This window comes from Zerene cesonia, chromosome 16 (assembly GCF_012273895.1).
Source record: "Zerene cesonia ecotype Mississippi chromosome 16, Zerene_cesonia_1.1, whole genome shotgun sequence".
NCBI classification, from domain to species: Eukaryota; Metazoa; Arthropoda; class Insecta; order Lepidoptera; family Pieridae; genus Zerene; species Zerene cesonia.
In genome coordinates this window covers 6,257,105-6,284,012 of record NC_052117.1, presented here as the reverse complement: position 1 = coordinate 6,284,012, position 26,908 = coordinate 6,257,105, and the positions used below count along the sequence as shown (strand labels likewise).

At 30.6% G+C, this 26,908-nt stretch overlaps 2 protein-coding genes across 2 annotated transcripts in view; both read left to right on the top strand.

The window, feature by feature from the left end:
- Positions 1-177: 177 nt before the first annotated feature.
- Positions 178-2,218, top strand: LOC119833007 (heme transporter hrg1-B-like). Its single transcript, XM_038356876.1, has 3 exons — positions 178-419; positions 589-762; positions 1,011-2,218. Exons 1-3 carry the CDS (start codon positions 296-298, stop codon positions 1,166-1,168), a joined length of 456 nt encoding a protein of 151 aa, XP_038212804.1. The 5' UTR covers positions 178-295; the 3' UTR covers positions 1,169-2,218.
- Positions 2,219-2,950: 732 nt separating this feature from the next.
- The window catches only part of LOC119832808, a 26,946-nt gene continuing 2,988 nt past the window's right edge, over positions 2,951-26,908 (top strand). The window contains exons 1-3 of the mRNA XM_038356577.1: positions 2,951-3,195; positions 25,879-26,067; positions 26,452-26,632. Of these exons, the coding sequence (XP_038212505.1) occupies positions 25,890-26,067; positions 26,452-26,632 (359 nt within the window). The 5' untranslated portion in view covers positions 2,951-3,195; positions 25,879-25,889. The remainder of the gene's footprint in view (positions 3,196-25,878; positions 26,068-26,451; positions 26,633-26,908) is intronic.

Genomic DNA, 26,908 nt, shown 5'->3' with positions numbered 1-26,908 from the left:
TTCCATAATACAAATGTCATACATAACTAATGATCATTATTTTTGTCCAATTAGAATCTAGGTTGATTGTTGTGGAAAGGCGCTTACAGTATATAAGTGTATAATCTATGGGCGCTTACCAGTATATAAATGTATAATCTATGGCGCTAGCTGTCAATGTCATAAAATGTCATTGTCAAAGCGGTTCTATTTTCATTTCGTGAATATTCCTTCAACCTTGTTTGTTTTTGTTTTATATTTAGGGATAACGTCGCATAGTTTTAATTATTAATTATTTTGTCGCATCATTCAAAGAATGTTACGTACGAAAATTCATATAGCGCTGAGCGCTATCGGCGCATTCTTCGGTTTATCAGCTTTTATATGTTTTTGTATTATTTGCGCAAATATTGAAGCTGGAATGTGGGCGTTATTATCCGGTAAGTCCATTGATACATAAACAAATCCTGTAATATTTTAGCAACCCTTTCTGAAAATTAAATTTTACGTAGATTAAAATTTTGAAATGATTTTGTTTAAATTTGCTACGTTGGAATAATGTTTCGTTCTCTCACATAATTTATTAATGTTTCTATGATTATTAACCAGGTATTCATGCATCGTTGACCTTGATGCTCCATTGTCATTATTTAAAGGAGTCTTTACATGTGAACTTTTCAAGAAAGGCTCTACAATACATTGGAGATTTTGGAATGGTGGGCTTTATATCAGGGATGGCACTGACATTATTCTATATATTCCTTGAGATTTATTATAAAGCAGGTATTTACTATTTTGAATATCGATCTTTGTATTCATCATTTGACCAAATAGAACTCTTACAGTGAAGAAAAAATTAATATGATATGTGAGAATATTTTTATTCTGTTAATTTGCTATAAGCATTTCTCCTTATTGACCATTCATCAAAATAACAAAAGATTTCCGTTGCATATTATTTAAAAATTCAAGGTCCTTTTAATTTTAACTATTAATTTGTTAGTTGGTCATCATAAACCTTTCATTTACAGATATTTTACCGATAAAGTCTAGCATCATAATAAGAATGGTGTGGTCATTTATGATGATGAAATGGGGCTTGATGTTGTATATATTTACGAAGAAATATCTGCGAACCTACAATGATCATCAACTGTTCTCAGAAAATCCTAACATTGAAGAAACATAAGAATTTAGTTTATTCATATTACATACAAACCTTATTGAGAATGTAGAAGTATGTTTTGCTTGCAATTTTAACTTTTTTCTTTTTCTAAGATTTTAATTATTGCTAATGTAATACATATATTTCAATGAGGTTTCTAAGTCAAAATGATTTTAAAAATTTTTAGGTCATTCACTTGAGTATGAGTCATATGTTATTGTGTAACTGGACAAAATAATATATCAGTTTGCCACATATATTATATGTATTAGTGAAAAGATGATTTTTTACTTATTTCATTTTTTTTGCTTTTTTCCAAAATTTTCAATTTCATAATATACAAGTACCTGCTGTTTTTTTCTTAATACTGTGATATTGTGTACTCTATAATATGAGTGGCAAATGGCAACAAGTGTAATTTACACAGTAGTAAATTAGGTTGGCTTTATCTTTTTTTATTTATATTTATTTTATAGCGACCCAATGCTGACATTAAAACTATCTGATATCATATGCATGTCTTAATAAAATAAATATATCTTTTTATGTCATAGCAGTCAACTGAGCTGGTGGTTTGTAATAATAAGTGATCACCACTGCCTTTCTACATTTGCAGAGGTTGTGCCTTGTATTTGTGGGCTGGCAATGGTGAGGTAAAGGAAATGGGCCCATGCCTTCCCTACACACTGTACGAAACAATAATATGCTAATATATGCTTTAATTATGCGGCTCTGGTGTAGTACTTCCAGGGTGTGAGCTGGCCTAATTCATGCCGTGCATGCTCGACTCAGACATATAAAATGGTCTATTATAATGCTTATGTAGGTTGCAGGTTTTATAATTATTATAAATTTTTAATTTAAAATTTAAATTCGACCAAAACATATTTTTATTGAAACTGGTTTAGACTTGTATATGCCAAAAATAATATTAGTTAAATAATATTTATTCAATAATTATTTTCTTTTTGGAAAATTAATTTCGCAGTATTTTTTTGAAAAGGCTAAAGATTTATGTTATTAAAATTTATTTGTGAACCCGTTAGTATTGATGTAGAAGTATAGCATAGAAAATTTAAATAAACAATGTTTGGCTAGTAGGTTAGGAAAAACTTGACTGAAAAATTATATCAGGTGGTGGTATTAAAAAGACTTTTTTTGTTTATTCTATGATTGTAGTTTTTAATCGGCTATAGTTGTTTAAATTTCCATGTTTCGGTATTATTTAGCATTTAATTTTGCAGGGTAGCTTTTATTTATATTTTTAAGTAAATAAAAATCAAAAGTTATAAAGTATAAATTCATATAAGTACATATTATGTTATGTTACAAAAAGTGATTAAAATAAAATTGTTTTATAAATATATGTATTTTTTATACTCCATTCCTCCAATAATGATCAACGAAGTATAATAAACTTTAACAAATACATTTACAAAGAAAAGAAATAAAAAATTCTTACAAAGGACCAGAAAATGAAGAATTTTTGTTTATTCTAATAAGAATTGTGATTACACTCACTCAGACCAATAAAAAGGTATTTATCGGCGGTTATATGGCCGAGCTCAAAATATACAATAGGATATTAAGTACATACATATTATTATGTATTTAAGTTATTTATCAATCACCACATTAAATCGTAGACCAAAACGACTATAATAAAAATATTCAGTTATTAACGATGAAGATAAATAAAATAAGAACATGAATTAATAAGTTTCATTAAATTAATAATTATAATACGGTTATTATGTAAATAAAGTAATTTAAAGGAAAACTTGCAGTAAACTGCGGTGTAAACTGTAAATTAATCGGGGATTTATATTCAGTAGATCGTAGAGCGCGCGTTGTGAAGCACGCGTGTTGTCTACTGGCTGCTGTAGCAGTGTAATAATACGCGCGGGAAAAATGACATACAGATTTCAAAAGTTCGCCTAAAAGTTTATTTTTTCATCAATTACAACGGAGCAATAATTGTGGAATGTATGCAATTAAAGTATATTAAGTACTAAGTTGGCAGTGGATTTTTTTATTTTAAAAGAAAAGTGGTGAGTTAATTAATTTTACTGTTTAAAAAAAGTTTATAGAAGTCATTAAAAAATAAAAGGGATATAATCAAAAATACATTTACTTATATTGAGGAAAGCAAAAGCTTTATAAAGCTCCTCTTCCGTTTAAAAGTTATGCCTGGAAGTGAGCTTTTCTCGCAGGTTGTTTCAAAGAGGTTTGCATTATCGAATATACTAGCGCAAGTTTCAACATCGTTTTCATTCGTATTAAATATTATTTACATTGTACTTTGTGTGTATAAAAAGTAATATGTATTTATAATAAACCAACATTTTAAAATTCTTAATAACAGCGTTTCTTTTATTGAAATAAATTGAATAAAATGAAACATTTTTAAAGTATGATCGCAAAAAAATGTAGCTCCAAAATTATCTATTAAAAAGGTGAAAGTTATCAGGAGAAAACAGTTGAATTCCTGACAAAGACATAATTGGCTGTCTGAAAATGAAATATCAGCTATTCACAATAGCGACGTGCAAGCAAATATTTCAAAGCACAATTATCTACTCATAATACCTGTTACAAGTAAACCAAAAATTGTACAGCTCAATGATAGATAATTTAATATACATAAATTTATGTAACAATAATAATTAATCATATAATAGGGTTTTTACAGTGGCATTTTAATTGAATGAAAGGACCTACCTCTTAAACCAGACAGTTGCTTAATAAAATATAAGGCCATAATATAATAATAATTTACAAATCATAAAAAACTGTTTTATTTCCTATTAAACGACACTGAATAAAACGAAACGGTATTTTCTGTTATTCCATCAATTTTGTAAGCAATAGACATTAGTACGTGATGCACGGTCCGTTCCGTTCCAACAGAGAATGTAATGATAGCAAATAGTTTGTTATTCACCTTAGACACAGGAAGAGGAAACCACTAAATCTAGTGTACATTGTTTTAACGTTTTCGTGAATAAAATTAACAATTTTTTAAAGGGTATATCAAGGTTTCTATAAGTAAAAGTTATAGATAAAACTTATTGCTCGAGTGTCATTGAGATTTTTTGTATATTATGGTAATAGTGACTTATGGTTCACTCTGTGAACTATCCTCTTATTCAATTATATCTAAAGTATAAGATGTTATAACTACGTTTTCTATTCCGAGTATTTCTTATTTTGATTTGATCTTTTATCAACTACTAAATGATATTTAATGAAAGCCCCACGATATTCATTTCATGAATAACGACCACCAGCCACCTTCACGTATCTATAAAGTCTAAGAAATTTATATCATCACTAGTCCACGATATAGTATGAAAAAAATTAGTTCAGGTCAATTGTTAGTGCTAATTTCACAACAAATAGTGTCGATACCATTTGCATGTAAGATTTCCTCCGGCGCGGATGTTCTATCCAGTTTTCCCAGGCCTATTTATAATTGCTTAGCGATATAATTATACACTATAAAACCGGCAGTGATCATCTTGTGCATTTCCGTTTGCATAAACGACTTCGCTTCCAGAAACTAATAAAATAAATAAGTTTATAGATTGGGATTGCTGCTTTAGTAGCACTTTATTCACCTGTTTTAGTGAGAAAGCTCTACTCGGGTTGAATTTGTGAGTTTGTTTAATTGGCATATACTAAGAACGATGTCATTTAATTTACATTTATTATGAGTTCACTTTTATAGCCCTTATCCAATTTCCCCCGTTAATTTATTTATTTTCATAGTAAGAGATGCGTTTAACGCACCAAAGCCAAACTAAAATAGACATTTGAAATAAAGAATATATTTCCGAAATTTGGTGGAGAGCTTGTCTTCACCATTAAAAATAAAGTGTCAAAACTCCCAATCGATTTTATTTGTGCTAAAAAAATTTAAGGGGTGAATTTTTTTTTCTCGAAAATGGTAACTAAGTTATACCTAGTTGTAGTTGTAACCCCAGTAAAAAATTTAGATCTTAAAATTAATCATTTTTCAATTCAATCCAACATTTAACGTAACAGCTTTTTGTATGAAATTTGTATTACCAAAATGTACAGCGTTAATAATAAGGCAGGTTCAGGATTACTGTACTATACAATTCCTTCCATGAAGGTTTATCACAACTATCGCAGAACATGAAATTCCTAATGAATATTTATAACAAAGCAATTCATCCTTCCTTGAAGAAATCGGTCTAGCCCGTACTAAAATGAACTTGCAAAAGATCCGGCGTACTTCGTCCATTGTATACCGATCATTGTAGATCTGTTACAAAACAAGTGATATATGGGGTCGTGTTAAACAAATAATGGTATAATTCACAATCAGACTCGAGCCTCTTCTGACCGGCTTTGTTTGAAGGTAACTCAGTTAAACGAATAGGTACTGTCTATTACCACATTACTAAACAACTATATAGATAATTGTTCCTAGGACTAAGTCAGTACATTAGTTAAACATTTTGAAATAAAACTGCTATAATAATATCACACAACGACTCGTGACAACACCTTAAACCATATTAGATCCAAATTAAAATATTTAGAAATTTGTTGGGAATAAAAAATTAATTTCTTTTCTTAATGTACATGTCGATACATTTTGGATGCCTCAATAAAAAACATAGGTTAGGTAAAGTCGTTTTAAACTACTTACTATTTAATTTGCTAATAATAACGTCAGCTTTAATAGGGATTGAAATGCTTCGAAATTAGGGGCGACACAATTCCATATTTTTAAAGTTTTACAAGACGTGACAAAGCCAGGTCAGCGTTAAGTAAGACTCGTAAAATGTATTGACAGATAACGTTGGTTTTTCGTTACAAAGACATGTTACGTTCACTTTTGTACGCGTATCGAATTCCTTACAAAGAAAATAGATGTGTTTGCAAGAATCTTTACTTCTCACAATATTGCCTGAAGGTCGTGCTTGCATATTACATACATAGAGTGGAAGGGGTGTGTACGAAATTTTGTAATTTCTACATAATATATCTGCATAAAAAATATGTTGAACGCTTTAATTCAAATTTAGTCGCATAAACATTTAATTCCAAGTATATTGTAAGTGTTTTGTATTCAAGATCAATACCGCATCCTTTACATAATGGCGTAAACACGCCTGAATATATTACACTTTCTACATGTTTATAATCTCGCATCTGCGTTTTGCGAATTCCGCCAACCGCAGATTAGCATATCGAATTGTGTTGATATCGAAGTCACGCAATCATGTTCCTATTTCCTTGTCTATGAATCAAAAATAGACGCAGCTAATAAAAGCAAAAATTCAAACATGTTCCACAATAAAATCGTAAAGCTATCCGTCCATGATACGAAAAATAGGATGGATAGAATTGAATGATGTCATAAACTCGCTCGCCGGTATAGTTAAAGTACGTACAAAAACCCACAAATTAATTCCACAAAACATTTCTTAGGCTGTTTTCTGAAAAGGAAATGCAGAAGCGTGGAACGTCAGCCACGGTTGGCCGAGCACTTTCCCATTACATAACACCTGCTAATCTTATATTACGATATGAAATAACCAATTTTACGTAAAATTATTAATTTGCACATATTGTGTTTATTTTATGAGCAGTAACTATGCATTGAGTAACAAATATTTTGTGTTGAAAGTCCTTTGTTGATATACATTCATGTTTCACTATCAATAACGTAATCAAGATTTTCATGAAATGGATTAATGCTGTCATAAATTAAAATCACATATATAAATTTAATGTCTTTCTATATGATACAGTTATATCTCCTGCATGTAAGTGAATATATGTTTTTATGACAAATAGTACCTATATTTTATAAATCGGACTTAAAGCCGTATTGTTAATATTTTATATACGCATAACACAAATATTTTTGGTAAATTTTTCTAGTTATTTATATGCAATATATTTTATATGATCTGGTGCCCCTTCGAATGTGAACTACTTATACTTTTACTTTTCTTCCTGAATTTCCACATATGTCGTTGATTTCAACATCAAATGTTCCAGATCTCGATTTTTATAAGTGAACAGAAAATGCCCATCATACTGAACAATGTTTGCTAAAACCTCATTCCTATACACGTTTTAGTTTACACGATTTATTTTTTTTTTGTATTCGTACTCTATAATATTTTATTTATTAATCCTTAATTTATTATTTTTTAAATATATTCAATGTACAGACACAGCTTTTTTACTGTTCTATTATATGTATAGGTCATTAAATAATATATCATAATAGTTAAAAAAAACTAAAAAACACGCTTTTATCATATTTTGCAAATTGAAAAATGGAATAATTTTATCAAATTAGTGTATTGTCATCGGTCCTCAATAAATCTACAAAGTTTGAACGAAATCTGGCCGTTTAAAGTGGGTCAAAATCGCGTCCAAAGAAGTCGGTTACAAACAAACATACAAACATACAAGTGAAGCTAATAAAAAGCGTGTAAAAACAAATGTGAACGCAGTAATAGCTTCAATAAACATACAATTTCTAATTATTTATGTTTGTGTCTGAATCAGTTTCATAACTCATCAATGTCTGATACTTACTTATCCATCTATATGGTTTCCTGTTTGATAATTAGGTAGCTATATAAAATAACATTACACGTAATACAAGATTTATTTATGACTAATTAAAAAATTGCGTGTTTGAATTAAGTTTTTGTTATCAATTAAGAATGTTTAATAATCATGAATTTATAATAGCACGAGGATTATGAAAGGTCAAATTATTATTTCTTAGTACTTATTTAAATAGTTCTTAAACGCATAATAAAATAATGTTTTATGTAATATTGCGTGAGGTCATTAATTTGAACGTGGTTTATCTATGATGCCTAATTAAACCGTTGACATGGGTGTAAAAACGTAGACAAATACTATTAACTTTTGTTGCATCTAATCAAAAAAGGTAAGAATCAAATTTTATTCTCTAATCGCATAATGTTTACTATATTGAGGTCTTATTAAAATAATGGCCAGTAATTGTTACGAAAAACACTATCAAATAGAATTATCCAATTAGTTCTTTAAATTCATTCCATTTAAAGAACTAATTGGCTTAACTTTAATAACCTGTTTGAAGGAAGTGTTACAGATACATAATTAACAAATAATAAATTGGGAGAATTTATTACTTGCTACTTACATAAACTAAAAGGAAGGAAGGTCTGATGCTTCGCAATAAGATATCAAATAAAACTGCGGAAAATCTTAGCCTATTCCGATATCCTAGCAGCCTTATATTCCAGCACGGGAGCAAAAAGAATGGGATATAGTTACGATTACTAATTGCAAACGAATTGTACATAATCACCGACTTATTTCTTGCCGCATTCCTCATATGCCTTGCATTCTCGGTACATTCTAAAGAACACGGTTCTCTGGTAACGGTTTGCTTGCGATACGCTTTTATGCTGGAATGCGTCAATAATGTTTACCTCTGTGGTGCTTATGGCGTTTAGAGCTTCATGTATTGTAATGACATTACAAATGTCAATTTTTTATTGGATTCAATGTTGGTGTAGATTCACAGAGATAGATTTGTTTATACATGTATATTTAAGCTTGATTATTTACTTATGTGTGTAGAATTATTTTCTATCGGTTTAATTTTAATTTTTGTTTAGTTTTATAGTGTTTTAAGGAAGGTGTTAATGGAGAGTTTTGCAGAAGAGCAGAATTTAATTAAACGACCAGCAACACAACAGTTACGTAAGGGAGCATCGATTGCATACGACTATAAATTAAAATATGAACTGTCAGGAGCATGCTTCGTTATACTTTTATAAAAACCACGTATAATAATAAATGTAATTAAATTTCTCTACTCAGTTTGTATAAAGCTTTCTATAAACTAAAAAACATAGCTTATTATAAAATAATACACTTATATAATCATATTAAAAAATGCCACGTACCTGTCCGATGTTTGAACGTGACTTAATTTTTTTTTTGAGCGGCTCACCGTATAATGTACTTTAATTTTAAAATGTACGAGCTAGAATTAATCACCCAATTTGAACCACAACGTAAAAGTACAATAATTGTTACATATAAAAAATACCGCATCAAAATCGGTTCATTCATCGGACAGACGAAGAGCGTCCTCAAAGTAATAATACCACTATTTTGTACTTTGGATATTAAAATTTTAACGAATCAAAAGAAACGCTGATATTCTCTGGTTTTTCTACTAAAATTTATTTCTCAAATATCTTCACTTACGAGTATATGGTTGGACATATAATGTCTTAGTGTTTCATTTTTCCAAAACGTATGACATACTTACCCAGAAGTTTGCGACGATGATTTATTAAATGATAAAAGAGAGTTTAATAGAAATATTGAAAGTAAATCAGATCTTAGTACAAATGCATAAATTATAGCATAACCGGTTCCTATGTTTTAAATGTTGAATGGTGAAAGGAATCTACAATAGATACTAAATCTTGAAAAAATTCGTAATCTAAGACCTTGACCGGCTCCAGATAATAAAGAAATAAATTTATCTGCACTTAAGATCATAGTTGGATATCCGTAAGTAATTTGGTGTAATTTGTTAGGACAATGTTGCAATAATATAGTATCGAAGTTCATAAATTTATTGCCCTTGTGTAATTATATACTGTTGCCTACATTAAGTTGCTTATTAGTAGACATCGGATTATATGCACTATCAAAATGCTAAAATATGCATGCAAATATGCACTAAAAAAGGGCGAAATATGCACAAAATATGCACAATAAAAAACCATTTATAGTAAGTAATTTCTAATCATTAATTAGAATTTACGTTTATTTATATTTTAATTTTTATACATTATACATTGACATATAAATCTGTGACATTATAATCAAAAGAGACAGCAGACAACCTATAATAGGTAATGTTTATTTATTATAATTTTTGTGACAATAAACAATAATATATTTTTCCAGATTTTCTATAGCAAACTTGTGACGTTTGTCACTTAATATCGAATGCGTCGATCTGGGTTGTCGACCGGCATAATACAACACGTATTACTATTGAAATAAGCACTCTTTATGAAAATGTACCAAAATATGCAATAATGCTATAAAAATAGAAATATATGCATTTGCATATGCAAATATGCAAATGCATATAATCCGATGTCTACTTATTAGTAACTTCATGTCATCGCTATGTACATACATAGCACGATAACTAATATATTTCCATATATCCTATTTGGTAAATGAATATGTGTGTTTATATTGAGTTATTTGAAGATTGTATTTAAATTGTTTGATGAGTCTTCAAACGTACTTTTCACATTTATGTAAATCCTATTTATCTAACTATTCCCAATTAATCCCATAATCCCTAGTCGTGATTGTTCATACCATGCTTTAAAATAGGTAGCAACATTTGTATGGCCATTGTTAAATATCCGCAAAGCTTTCCTGTCTATTTATTTGCTTCTATCGTGGTCGTGGATCCAACAAAACTAACACAGCCAGGGTTGGATTTGAACGTATAAGGGTACCTTGTATCAAATTATAGAGCACATTATGAAAATAAGTATTAAAATCAAACGGAGGTATAGGCAGTTCCATCTGTTTTTGTATCGAAAGTTTATAGCAGTTCAGTTCGCTTAATAATATTTTGGAAAAAGTTACGACTATTTGGAAGATTTACGATTATTTTTGAGCAAACTTTTGTACAGTTAAAATAAGAAGAAATGGTGTACCATTTATAACTTATAAATTAGTAATAAAATATATTCTAAGAATAAAGATAGTGTATTGCAAATATAACTTACTATTATGCTAAGGATAAAGATTATAGATTTATCCACATTGTACATTTTTTTGTATTTCAGTTTAAAATACAAAATCCGACCCTGAAGCGAACTGAACTGGATTTTGGTCCCGGAGAAAACCGCGGTAATAGCAGCGATAGCATTTTGATCGTTTACCATGTTGATTTATGAGAGCCGATTTATTGGGCCGATTTTCGAACATTAAATTTTAATGGTGTTTAAATATTTGTAGGGGAATAACTTACGGCGTTTTATAACTGGTCTATATGTGATATAATAATAATAATTCAACAGTATTATTCAGATATATTATCACTACTCATCTACTATATTGTAAAGAGGAAACTTTTAGATTTTTGTATGTTTGTAACTTTTTCACGCAAAAACCACTCAACCGTTTTCAAAAATTCTTTCACCATTAGAAAGCTGCAACTTGAGTGTGTCATAAGCTTTATATGTTCCACGGGCGAAGCCTAGTAGCCACAGCTAGTATATAATATCTTTGAAGGTAGCTTAGCGAAAAAAAATATTAAAAAAAACAAGCTCTCTGTCAACGAATTAAAAATAAATACATATAATTACCTAAATTTAATAAATAAATCTTAAAACTACGAGTAGCGTAATATTAAATCAATGATCACAGTTAACACGTAACAGCGAATCGAAAGCGAGTCAATAATTTATCACCGTTATTATACACATTATTAATTCACAAACGTACTAAAACAAATATATGTACATACATAAGTACTAATAGTAAGATATACTCGCATATCTGTAGAACAATGCAGTTCAGGTTGATTGCACTTGACTGTGAACGCTCCGCTGTAGGCCTCACTTCCGCAGGTTATATCACGCGAGCAAGTAATAGTCTCATTGTATTAAAATATTCCACCGCGAGAGCATTAGCTAAACACATTCGTAGCTGAACAAATAAATTATTCATTTCGTAAGATTTAAATAATGAGCGTTGTAATAATAAATTAAGTTTCGGAAATAATCTAAACGAGATTTTATTTATATACGATAAGAGAGTTAGCTATTCGCGGGATATTTTAAAATTGCTCTTTATTTCTTCTTTGAACAATTCTTTTAAGTAAACTTTTATCATTTCTATTCAAAATGATATTCTTTATTCAAAATAAGTTCTAAATTCAAATAATATTTTTATCAATTTCATATAATCACATTGTTATTCTATTCTCATTCGCATTCCATCTACTATATAAAAATAAGTTGGGTTTTCCTTCCTGACGCTATAACTTCAGAACGCACGAACCGATATCCACGGTTTTGCATTCGTTGGAAAGGTCTTGGGCGTCGTGAGGTTTATAGCAAAGAAAATTCCGGAAAAATTTCAACAGAAAAGCGGGAAAAACGAAGCCATCTGGTGGCGAAACGGAGTTCGCCGAGTTTGCTAGTATCATATATATCAAAATATACAACAAGAATGAACTGACGAGTAAGCTAGTACAGGCATGAAATTTATTTTTTACTATTCCGAAAGCTACGGAGTTTACGTACAGTTTTATTCGAGAAAGTTAAATGGATGAATCAGCTGAAAATGTTCATTCGAAATACGGGAAATGGCAAATATCCAGTTTACAATACATGCATCTCCAAGTAGCAGCTAAATAGTGCTTATTTCGTTCATGGGAACCGGTCTAGCGTCAAATTAACGTCTACACCATGATCTCTCCTAGGGCGTGAGTAACGGGAAGTGGCCTGCTTAAGCTATTTATCCGTATAATAAACGTTACAGTTACCGTCACTCGCTAGACGTTCCTATACAATATTGTGAAATGGTGATTTATTTATGGGGCTGCATTCAATTTAATACGCCATCATTTCGCGAGAATATGGCGCATGGTCTGGCCAGTATTGATACGCTGTATTATAGCTGCCGTGTCGAGCTTTTATTAAAGATCTTATTTGAAAAGTAATCTTACAAACAAAAAATAGCATATTTAGAATAACATATCATTGAAAAAAGTTAAAAACAAGGTACCAGACCTATGTAAGTAGATATAAATAAAATAATGGGTTGTTACTTTTACACGAAGCCTTGTATACACGTATCATTCTGCAATTCACCTCTTTAAAAACGTTCATTGCATGCATATTGCCTTTAACTGGAAAGATCACAATTTGGAATCAAATCAAAGGCTCAAATATTACACAACTATGTAATCGAATTTCAACTAAAAAAGCCGAAATCTATATAATAATCGCGCAATTTATAAATCATTATATAAGATAATTAAAATAAATTATAATTGTTGTGCGTTTACTAACAACAGTACTGATTTGAAACCGTTAGAATTAAGATTTGGTCTAGTAATGCAAATCGCCCACGCATTATATGAATGGTTAATATATTACAATACAACGCTACAAAATTAATTTAAGAGGATGTCTATAAAGTAAAAATTGGCATGCAATTGTAGTCCTTATTTTGTTCTTTGTATGTCCAATACATAAAAAAATTGCTCATATGTAAATACAGCATAGCGAAATCTTAATACAACTAAGGAAGTTTATATATAAATACTCTTGCATTACACTTAGGTCTAAGCACCACAAGTAACGGTAAGCATTCCCTTCCACGTTTACAAACACTCGCAAACCTAACTAAATTAACATAACCATGCTTGCATGTCTACTCTGTAACAAGGAAATTATGAAGGAATGTTGTAACTGTGGTATTGAACATGAGATAATAGAAGAAGAAATTGTATGTGTGTATGATGCTTTTCTTTATATACATATATGTGCAACATAGACATTTGTAAATCAGCGATCTCACTGAAAAGGAAAAGAAGGAATACTTTTATGTTGTTTTTATGTTTATTACAAACTTATGATACTTATACTCCAATTTTTGTTAATATACTTAAACAAAAAGGAAAGGCTAGAAAATATCATTTATCTGTATGTAAATTAATGCATTAAAATCGTCTATCAATTCATCTGGTTATTTATACACTATATCTAACCATTCTATTAGGTCATTCCAATAAACAGATATATTAAGTCGTCCTTTTTTCCCCGAATAAAGAAATGGAAAACTAGAATGAAAGTATAAAGCGCTTTCCTAGGGTATTAATTTTTCGAAAATTGTTGGTCAAAATCATTACTCTACAACATAACAGACAGCAAGATACATGAAATTTTAAGCACTTTCTTTGCGTGTTAAGCCGCAATAACTAAATTATTTACACTCTCTGTCATACATATGTTATTTATTTGGTTGGTATTCTATATCATACATTGTATTACATATTATAATATATAGAATAACAACTCCACGAACAAATCTAAATATTTCTGTTTATTTCATAAGAATTTCAACCCAAATTAAACTTCATTAAAAATTAATTTCGCTACAAATTTGAAGCATCTATTTTCATCAAAAGAATCCTCCCCACATTGAAAAACGGAATACTCATAAGTACCGCCGTTAGGACTGCCTAGCATTTGTTGATAGCTGCTATAGTACTGGGACTTCACATGAACAAATGAATACATAACACGTTCACATGCCATTAGATACCGTTCCATACGAGTCCCGTCTCATCTCACATAACGGAGAGCATTCGACCCACATCGTTGCATCATAGTGTATGACAGGTGACAATATTGCGATGATAGCGGTTTCACCTGCGCCTGCGCCTATAAGACTTGTCAGTAATGTTCTATTATGTATCTGTATTATAGAATGTGTTTAAGATTCGACAGCGCGTGTTCCTATATCAGATTAAAATCGTGTAATATATCACAATTTCTTAATATTAAATAATAAAGGTTAGGAAGTGTATCCATGTACTAATATCTATAAGTATATTAAGTACTTTTACTAGACTGGAGCAATGAACTAAAGTTAGTATTGGCCTCCGAATCATGAATCTCCATTTGACTCTATCCTGCGACAGCTCTTGTTAGTTTTGAATCTGACGGGTGCGCGGGTCTTTATCGTTTTCGTCTTTCCACCTATAGTAAGGATGTCCAACCGCCAGTGTCCAGTTGGCTGCCCCAGATATGTGCGTTTCACTCCAAGATCTTATGCTTTCCATATGGCCTAGCCACCGTAGTCTATGTAATTACACCGATGAATTAAATCTTTCAAAATAATGTCCTTAAGTTTATTAACACGTCAATAATCAAAAAACGGCAAACAATATAATTATGCAAGATTCTTTAAGACGAAAGACAAAAGGGATTGAAAACTATAGGTAAGCGTTCTATCAATAATAAATAGACACAGCCACAAACTAAGTGCATTATTTATAGTTCAGTACTTCCTTACTCGATCTGGTATTACGTTGTTAAGGTCGTTGAAGCAAGTCATCGTTCGATTCGGTCACGGTCAAGTAACGGTTTAATGCGCCCTAGAAAAAGGGTCCAACGATCTCCAGATAATAAATCATAATGTATCGATGTTTATGGATTCATAAAAAGCGGTAATAGATTTATGTATGTGCCAATGAAAGATATAAGTTAGGTCTATATAGAAGAACGATATTTAGAGGCGGTACATATTTTCAGCTTTTACTGTTTAAGCTAAGATTGATTAACTAGCATTAATATTGTTGTACATACTATCGGTATTATAGCATCGGTCTTAAAAGTCATCAATGGAGTACTAATTTAATACATACTGATAGGAAAGTACCAAGAGTAAGTATTAAGACGAACATAAGAAGAGACATAGAAATTAAGAAAGAGATACTACGTGTCCATCAATTTCATACAAGTACAATATATTAAATGAGGAACAAAACATATTGTTAAGAAAGCAAAACTACTTTTGATCTTAGTTTGATCAACGATCCATATAGATGTTAATAACGATAAATTAATGAATCCAATTTCATTTTCAATTAGCACTGGCCACAGCACATCGAAAGTAGACTAATCTATCTAATATGAATCATGACGTCCCTATTTGTTGCCCCCTTTCCCCAACTTTCACGAAAGTCAAGGTTCTCTGGGTCACAGGCACAAAAGGTCGCCACGAGGCGCTCATACCCATCGATCCTGTAGACATTTGGGTCCAATCCAACGCCACGCCAATTCAATGTCTATTCACTCCTGATAAGTTCTACTTTTGTATTCTTTATTTATAAAGAAGACATGTTTGATACGTGATGAGGATGTTAAGTTGAATAATTATGCGAAATAGCGGGACACAGGACCGTTGGCACTCGACTTTGTTTCAATTAATGTGCCCGAGTACTTTTTTTACTCTAGAAAGTAGTGTTATTGTGCTTTATAGCCTTTTTGATGGCTGCGTCGGATTTTTAAGTCCGTTATATATATTAAAATGTATTTTTTTATGATTCAACAAAATTGTGTATTGATCGGAACATGTTTGATTTTAAAGATCGTCGTAGATTGATAAGAAGTCTACAAAATGAACAAGAGGAAAAAATTATTATAATTTACACTGCTGCTTTATTTGTAATGCTTTCTCAGTATAATCTACATAAAAAAGGATTTAAAACGATTTTCTATTACATTTCCACCTCATGATAACTCGTATTATTCATGATAACAATAATGCAAAAAGAAAACGTGATCTACTCTAATTAATTTAATTAATTAGCTAATCGTATTAAGTTTTATTTATAATTATTTAACATAACCGAGTTACGATTGTCATGTCATCTTATGCCTACAGTTAGATAACAATCAGACGCGAGAGTGAAAGCGTTACGGGCCGCTCACATGTGCTCCATGTGATCTTACGTCAAAACATCTTCAACTTTGGTGCTAAGAAATCATAAGAAACATCCAAATTGTTCTACTTTTAAATTGGTAGATAATATTCGTCATTCAGCCGGTTAATCGTCCATTGGCCTCGTTTGTAATCTTTGGCATTTACGCAAATCATAACAAAGTTGGTGACGTCTCGTAGAATAGGAGAATATCGTTTAGTTTAATGTCACATGTATGTAACCCAATAGGGTTATGCAATATCCATGGATGTTTTATAAACCATACGACAAATGTAATTTTTTCTGTTCGCCTCTTTGTAGGTGGTTAAACGCACGGAGCAGATTTTAGATAGCCAGATATTAAGTTCATTTTTAAACTAAATTAGTTGAAAGAGAGATAGATGTAAGATACATGTAATCAGTGGAATAAAATTGAGTAATTAAATGAGGTATCATTTCATAGGTGTTTCAAAATGAAAAGAAGGTTTTTATGTAGATTTTTTGTGGAAATAAACAGTTAACAAAAATTCTAACTGCCTTTTTTTCCAAAATACAAGTACAAAAATTTGTACGGACCCGCGGGCGAATAGCTTTTTATTATTTATATTAAGAATTATATAAGATTTAAATTATAATTATTGTAAGACTTTAAGAGCTGAATAACTTAACCATTGTCGAAATAGTAAACCACTAACAGTACCTTAATGTTTTATCTAACAGTAAACACGAGTAACGAATAAAATCAAGCCGTGACGGTGGTTGAAAGTCTCATCGTAATGTTTTAAAATCTCATGATGATATCGCAATCATTTTTTTAATTTTCAATCTCTAATTGTTACTTAACTTATCTTTATTGAATACATTCATGAATTGCAATGGCCCATTTTTGTGCTTAAAAATGGCTGGTCTATGATTTTCCTTTCCTTATATTATTACTATACTTACATACATAATTGTTTATAAGAATAATTTTTGTCAAAGGTTAATATAAAAATATCTAATCGATAAAATATTGCTGTAAAATTTTATTTTAATCTTAATAAAAATTCATGCCATACCCAGTGCTACTAAACTAAATTTTCTGATAAGTATTACATTTTGCAATTCCGAATAGGGATTTCTCTAAGCTGAACCACCGAAATGCAACATGTCTATTTTCAAATACGTAATGCCTGAACAAATAAAGGCAATTTGTATGGAAATTAGGCGTCTGCTGTCTCTCATGAATAAGCATCAACAAGCACAATACATGTAAATTAACAGTTATTACGAAGCAAATAACATACATCACCGTTCATTACATAACGAAAGAACGTCCGATTTATTTGCATATCCTTATTTTTTGCGTTCTGTTCGTGCAAATAACTACTTATACGAATAGGTTTTTACCAATAAATATCTTTCCAGTTTAACTAATGCGTTCGGATTAGCGTGTTATATCAATTTGATTAAAATTTTCATCAATCAGTGATTCAATTGCATTTTAAATTTTACATAATCGATTATGTAAAACAATGATATGCTATTTTTGGTTATAATGTTAACATACGCTAAATATATAACTACTCACATTAGTTTAGCTTTCAACTTGTGTCTCAACTGTACAACGAAAGTTGTTCACATTTGACACAATCAATTAACTTCTTAATAACTTCTCAAACTAAAATAATTTTAAGACTATTTAGGATATTTAGTATTTTATTAAATAAAATTGTTATAGAAAATGTTGTATGATAGTGTTAAATGTAGATATATAAACAAGATTTAAGCTCAACTAAATATCTGTCTACTAATAATTTATCAGAATCTAATAACAAAGGTCAGTTATGAATACCATCAGGACCAGTGGAAATGGCTGGTAATGCAATGTTTATGTCATGTTCAATTCTAGTAAAGCCACAGATTTGCGGCCAGTTCCGTGTGAACTCTGAGCTGAAGCTATAATACTGGTATAAATAATTGCTATATTTTACTTTATCTAAACCTGTTCGCTTATTTCCATTTATACTGCAGGTATTGATATTTACTTTACTTTCTATCTTATTCATTTAGATTTAGGAACTGATCAATAGATCAGTTAGATACAATAGTATATAAGCAAAACATGTAATATATGTAATCCAACAGAATGTTACAATATTGATATCTGACATATAAAAATAAGTTTAGTTTTAGAATAATTTTTCAAACCACTGGTTTTTATTGAATTAAGTGCATAAGTAGGTTAAGTTACTAATGCTCGTATATATATATTCAATGCTAGGATCAAAAAATTATTCGATAGTTATTTCCTGGTTTTGTATGGCTGCCTGAAATTTCTTCTTCTCACATATTATAACAGTAAAGCTCTCACTAGTTATAAAGCAAACCTCTAAGAAGTAACAAGGCCGTAACGTCTCATTACCTCATATATAACGGAAGGTAACTGTTTGACAGCCTCTCAAACTTGACGAGTTTATGTAATTGCTTCTTTGAACTTGTCGATCCATCAAACTAGTATTTCATTAATCTAAAACGCCCGTAAGCCTGTTAAATTTACGCTCAACCAAAGGTTAGTCGAAAAATAACGAACCATTAATCATATTAGGTTAGGAAATATTACGAATGTGGAATAGTTCCGACGTTTTCAAAGAAATTTATCTACAATTCATAATGCAATAACAACTTAGAACATATTCGTAAACGCATAAAGATTTCAATATATAAGTATTATAATATTTTTCGATCTGTTTATGCACGGATATAATTGTTATCTAAAGTGACAATAATTTCTATTAATTGATAATGACGGCCGTAATCTTTGCCCAGAAAAGGTTCAGTATTTGTTAAGGAGCAAGCAATTTTAACACATATTTTACCGTCTATTGCTATAAATAATCGCATTGACGTTTATTCTATCGTCTTTAACAGTACTTTAATGAATTCAAAATTTATCCCATGTTTTCTCGAGCAATGTTCCCAGAAGGTCGCTTGTTACTGGGTAACGGAAAATGTAACTGTTTGACGATCCGACGCCGGGCTTTTCGTTCCACTTATTCCGATAATCTGGTAGTAGGTTCACGTGTTGGTAGAGTAAACAGACAAACAAATGAAGGTTTTCTTTAGATTTAACTAGTAATTTGTAAACTAGAGCACGCAACTAATTGAGAATGCTCTTGTAAGAGGAAGTGATTAGGTAATATATCTTATAGGTTTAACGGCGTTTATATTTATATTTGAGTCTACTATAAAAGGATTATATTAAAAATCTGTGTTGTCAATTACGAAAAAGTAATTACATATGTACATCTTTCGCAGTGCATAGAAGTAGCTATTTTTTAAAAGTTATTTATTAAATCATACCTACTGAGGTTTTCGTACTAAGAAGTACGTATTAGATTTGAAAATTGTCTCAGAGTATAAAGTACGATGCGAACAAGAATAACTTATGCCGTAATTATATAAATAAATTATAATACATATATTTTATATTAAGTAAGTTTATATATAATTTTAGTATTGTTTCTTTCATCTTGTCAGTTTCATTTTTTATTATAATTTATTTATTTAATTATCAAATTGAATGAATTAATCTTACTTTCTTCGTTATATTGATATTGACATTGCTATGTTAAGATTTTGTTATAAAATATTCCTAATTTAAATTCAAGATATATAAATAAAAGGACAATTTCCTATAATATTAAAAATCTCATACAGAAACACATCTTTATAAATAAACAAGAATGCGCATTGCTAAAGCTACCTTAATGATATTAAAACAAATAAAAAGCGCTTAACATTCTTGTTATAATAAGCCAATTAAAGTAGTTTTTACCTAGTCTTTAAGTGTTATTTTTTTGCAAACGAGACTAACAATGGGCACCATATTGTTTTTCTTTTCAGAGGAAAGTTGTGCATTAAAATGTTGAACAAAAGATTGTTTAAATATAATATTTGTCTCTAATAAATTTCACACTTCTTTTCTACTCTCATACGATAGGGTACTCAACATTTTTTAAAGTCCCAATATCATCGGTTAACATTTAGGATGATTTGACAAATGAAAATAAGCAGCGTTTATTATTAATGTTTTTTTTTTAATATTATAGGCAAACATATGCATTTAATTCTAAAAGTTTTTTTTTTCTTTCGCAAAGAAAATCTAGCTGATGGTTAGATGAAAGCTTGCCACAGACGATAATTTAAAGAAGCATAAATACATATAAATTATAAGTAGATACGTACGCGAAGGAACTAACACTTTGTAAAAATATAACTGCCACAATCTCGGCTAATGGGAAAGGAAATTTAGAAAATCGTACTCATCCCATACATGCTCATACTTGGAAATGATTGTAAAATCAGCGACAATCAATAATTTTCTACGGTTGTCATAAGAAGTAAACCATTCCGACGAAACGTGGCAAAAAGGTGAAACTCATCGTCAACCATAACCCTCTGAAGAAATCTCCACACAATGCTTTGTGAGAATTTGTAAACAACATCGTAAATATATCCACGCCATAATAATCTGTATTGCGTAATGATAAACATTATAATGGTATGCTCTAATTGTTGAAATTAAGATATACGTTTTGACCGGCTGATACGTATAGTAGTAAAGTGAAGCGCGTGTGAATTTTTGTATATTGTAACTTGGTTCTGTAATAACGATGGGTTCACTTTGTTTAGATCTTCACGTACAGTAACAATAATTATAGAATAAAGTAATAAAACTTTCATTAGACTCAAATATGTTGTATTGTTTAGATCTAAAATTGCATCCTAAAATTATATCTGCTGTCATATACTCCCCAAGTTTACTTATTACGGAAATTCGTAAAGAAATAGACAATATATTTTTCTTTAACGTCTATGTATTCATCAAATTTTCTAATTGAAAAGCATACCAGCATATATATTACATTTCAATATTGTATGATCTACCGCATAGCCCTTGTAAATAATCCACTGTTTCTTTTTTGTCTAGGCGAGACAAGATTAAGCACTTTACATTCGCCTCTAAGATTGTTTATCGACGATTATGCCAATTAAAGTTTACCATGGGCTTGTTGTATTCAGGACGCCCACATCAGCGACATCTCACGCGAGCTATCATTATATTCGTGCTAGACTGAGTATGTACTTTAATAATCGATGAAAAGGAATTCTTTTAAAACCCACATATTTTTCATTGTTTAAAAACCAATTTAAGTTTATCTGACAATAATGTTTAATTATTTATTCAAACAGCCTTGCGTTGTTCGCGCTTTATCGTGTAGACACGATTTTACAGAGTTTTATATGGATTAAATGGTTGCTACAAACCAAGTAGGTTCTACTTTAGAACTGTAGTGTGCTGTAGAACAAAGAAATATACCCTTAACGACGTGTCAATATTTAAAAAACTAAGAAATCGATCACGAAAATAAACACATTTATTTTCGTTATCGATTTCTTAATTTACCTCTATCAAACCTAACAAGTTTGTATCATATTTATTAGCAAGATAAATGTTCTCAATTCATTGTTTTCACTTAATGTTATAAGCCTGTGTAGAACAGGTCAAAGGTGAAAAAGCATTCCAAAGAGAGCTAATGTTTCATGCCAAATTTCAAGAACATTTACTTTCTCAGATTAATGATCTGATTTTTGAAAGCTCACCTCGACTCGAGCCATAAAAGTGCCACACTATTTTATTTTCTCATCTTAATCTCAACAGTAATTTGCAAAAATGATGTTGAAGAAAACACGCTTCGTAACGGTTTTGTACAATTTAGGCTAATGATAAAAGTACAAAACGATTTAGGTAAATGTCTCATTCTGATTTTTTGAATATAAGCACTTTACATTCATAAAACTTTCTGTAATACTAAACTTAATATTGTCCATAAATTCTCTTTGTTTAGCAAAATTGTAAATGTCGCTATTAATACTAAAACAGTATCGTATTTCCTTAACTTCTTTATCAAGCAGGCATAATGGAGTGATTATGTATGCTCCAACAATTTTCACACACACCTCTTTAAGTACCTAATCTTTATTACGTGGTTATTTCTAACATAATACATTGAGTTCAAATAATAGTGCAGTAAATTGGTTACAAAATTAGATGGCAATGAACTTCCACCTATAGTAGAGTATAATGATAGAGCGCGAGGTGTAAATTATAACTACAAGCAGCGGGGTATTCGCTATTATACGCGCGGACCCGTAGGCCGTTAATGTACATACAACGAAGGTCATTATTCTATGACCATCCAAGATATGGGAGCAGATATTCTTTGCACGATAAACCATTTTGCGGCGGATCCATAAAAATTTAAATTCACATGCAAGTTACCTAATTTATTTAGAACTAATTTCCTTCATTTTGAATCCCTCTATAAAAAATCCCTATCAAAGTCCGTTATGTACTTTTAAAGATTTAAACATACGTAGGGACATAAGGCAGACAGAGAAAGTGAATTTGTTCTATAGTATGTAGTGATTATAGGGATAAGGTTTTATTGGTGCTTTTCCTTAAGTGCCGCTAACTTACACAGGGAACTGTCGTAAAGCATATTTTTTTAATAAAAGTTTCTTTTTTAGTTAGTTTATTTGTTTAAAAATTTTTTTCCATATGGTTACATATGCTGCATTGAACCCCACACTAGGATCCCCTGTGTTGTGAGGCTCAATCTCTTTCATTGTATTATATAAAAAAATATTTTAATCTTTCTTAAATATTTTAATATTTTTCACTTTAATCGATTTTATGTTAAAATATATATACATTGTTCATTAAAGCCCTAAGCAATAGATGTTTTTGAACTTGGGTATAATTCCTATAGAAGCAAAATCAAAATGTATGCAACACACAGATATTTCAATAAAACAGATACACAAAAACAAAATGTTTCCTTTGAAAACTTTAAATATGTTGTAAGATAATTTAAAATATTGATACAGATTTTTATCTCCATAAGTGAGTTTGTCAATATAACAATCCGGCTTAGGAATGTCGATAAGTAAAGTACACTATAGGACTTTAAGTGCAAACAAGAAGTTAATCTTTTTCAAGCCAACAGATCAGCATGGTGGATGAATTAAATGTGTTATGTCAGTCCAGTCGATTCAATTATTGCTTTAATCTGATAATATGTAGGTCGAATAAATACATGCTTTGATATTAGAATCGTTAATATTATTTTTTTTAGTGTACAGTTTAAAGTTTGCTCATCAATTACACATAAATAATTATAAGTTATATTTTTCATTAAATGTATATACACCTTTAATATCATTCATCTATTTTGTTAAATACTACATAAACAACGCTAATGGCATTCTCAATATGTCTAAAATATCCACTGCAATCGCGTAAATAATTGAGTCCTAATTTTGAGAATGTAACATTAATATGTCCGTTGCAAAACAAAAATTGTTTAAAGAGTAAAGCCTACAGCACAATCAGAGCAACTAATCTGAAATCATTCTTGATATGCCTTGAGCGAGCCGCGTTCACCCAATAAGGACACAAGAATGTTCCAGCCTTCATAGATGCACCTCGATAAATCGTCCGCTAAATTCCTATACATTCAAGCCCATTGATATGCAATGTAGTTCACCTATCTCACAAAATCTTATAGGATTGGAAAGTCATTATACATTTCGGTCAGTGGAATCAGGACGCACGCGATGAAGCTTTCACTCACCTAATTGAACCATAGATAGGGTTTTATGTGCTTGTAAAGCGAACGGTGAGTGGATATGGTTGTGATTAAAATTTTTAATTACAGTTTCAAATCACGAACGTAAATTTGAATATCAATAAATCATTCATGCGCTTTGAAAAAAATGAGTAGGAATTAATTCGACGACCGAATTTACGACTTCATGCCACTTTGATAATAGCTTTTTTTTGGATCCTAAAAACTAGATTTAATATCCAACCAGGTTGATAACCAAAGAGGAAGATTGCAGATCAACAGTGGACTAAAGAAAAAAGTCTTCACTAATGCTGAAACTCTTTTATTCATAAATAGAGACCAGTTAAATTCAATTCACGCTTAAATAATTTTACACTTAGAAGCATGCGTACGAGCGACGAGAAAAACACGCATTAAGTTTTTATTTCCTAATTACTGAATTCCTACTCTGTATTTTATTCCCACACACCATGAGATCAGGGTTGACATTACATATACATTTCATATTATTTAAATCAGTGTACCTATTAACAAAACGACAAAAAATGAATTTATTTCATATGTTTGCAAAAAGGTAGAAGCTAAGAATAATTAAAGTCTTAAGTTACTAGGTTTAAACTTATTTACATGCATTAACTGGGAGTTGCTTTTTTGTAGTAAACATAGTCTAACTCTATTAATGCATAACTTCTTGACTGAATGAAAAACAATCAATCAGAAGTATAAGTCTCGGCAGCCCTATTCTAACGGAATTCACAACATGCGGTTGTCTTTTTAAACTGTTCTAATTGTATATAATCTTCTTAATGTAACTCAGTATAACCGTTATTTCATTTTAGAGCTTGTTATAAGCAATGAATTGAGGAATGCTGTGATATTAAAATAGCATACTCGTATATATTTTACTTTAATAAATCCAACACATCCATTCTAATGATTTAACCTTATTAAATTTAAAGCCCTTCGTGACTAATAATTAATTAACCTGCAAACCTATATGCTAACCGAGGTCCATCTCAAAAAAATATTTTATAAAGCGTTCTGCTGTTCTAAGCTAGTAAATGCCATTCCGCCATATTTCCGTTCTTTGCAAACAGTGAGATAGCCCACTTCGATTAAAACTATTTGTGAGACAATTAAACCGAGTATCTTACTGTATAAATATGGCCTCGTAGTGCCGAGATCTCTATCTGTTTTAACGTTTAAAAATAATTTCTGTAAGTGTGTTAAATATAATAGTAGGTACTTGTAGATAATATAGATTCTTAATTACTTGTATATTGTGTTTTTTTTAATTGAACAACAGCTTAAAATAAATAAAGTCCCAATTAAGTGAAAATTAGGCAGGGAACGTGAATAAATGGATTTTTTTTTTCTCTCAGGTACATACAGCCGGATCCGTCTCAATTTTAGTACTGGTACATGACAGTTTGGCCTAACACGTAGATTACTCTTTATCCGAGCCGACTTCAGCGAGTACATAATAACAACAGATAATGTTTTATCCCCAGAGTACGCCAAAATGTGGCGTGCATTGCTACTCTGCCTGGTGTTTCACCTTTGCCACGGGAAACCCAACCGAGTTGTGGACGTGACCACCTCCTGCGACAAAAGCTCCATTAGTGTCCACGTCACAATGGACCAGCCTTTCAAGGGTCTGATATTTAGCAAAGACTTTTCCAGAGAATGTCGGGTACAAGGTTAGTTACAATATTCATTGATTTAGAATAAAATTATGAATCTAGAAATTACATACAACCCAAGAAGTTATAGACGCGTTGTACCCACTTTAGAATGGCAATACGAATCAGGTAATTGCCGGACTCGTGTAGGCGAGCGAGCGAGATGTAAATGGTTTTATGCATTAGAATTGAAAGAGTGAGGCTCTAAGAAGGGCCTATGCCATAATAAAATACATGTCTTTTGATTTATTGTCATTGGATACAACTTTGGTTTAAAGTTCGTATTTTAATAATAAAACAATCTCGCACGCAATAAGCTCTACTAAGTATAAAACTTACATATCATTATGTATTACTTCGTATACTAGAAGTCAATTAAATTTTTAATGTAAAATATTACAGGGCAAAGACAGAAAATCGTGTCCATCAATCTACCGTCTAACGCATGCGGAGTGAGGACGTCCACATTGAATACCACTGTCAAAGAGCCAGACGATAGAGAAGATCTTTATTACAATGTGGAACTAGTTGTGCAGATGGACAGACAGTTACAGCAGTCTACTGACCAAGAAATTATCGTAAGGTATGTATCGTCCAATACGAGTGATTTATTAGTTCACCGTTGCTATGATTTGTTAGAAGGAGATTTATTTTTAAATTCTAGTTCAAATATTGATTATAATATTTTTTTAAATGATTATAAAGACTCCCAATATACATATTTAGTATGTTTTTTTTTTTAATTACATATGATCATTAAGTATGCAGCTTTTAATGCTTTCTTTTGCTTTTTTTAATTTTATAGTTTGTTTGAACTTAAACAAATTATTATATGCTCTCAGAGTACACTGGCCTCTAG

Excerpts from the sequence above, each read along its gene's own strand:
- LOC119833007 (XM_038356876.1), top strand. The coding sequence starts at position 296 with ATGTTACGTACGAAAATTCATATAGCGCTGAGCGCTATCGGCGCATTC. Across the intron at positions 420-588 it reads AATGTGGGCGTTATTATCCG|GTATTCATGCATCGTTGACC; the intron begins GTAAGTCCATTG and ends ATTATTAACCAG. Across the intron at positions 763-1,010 it reads TGAGATTTATTATAAAGCAG|ATATTTTACCGATAAAGTCT; the intron begins GTATTTACTATT and ends TTTCATTTACAG.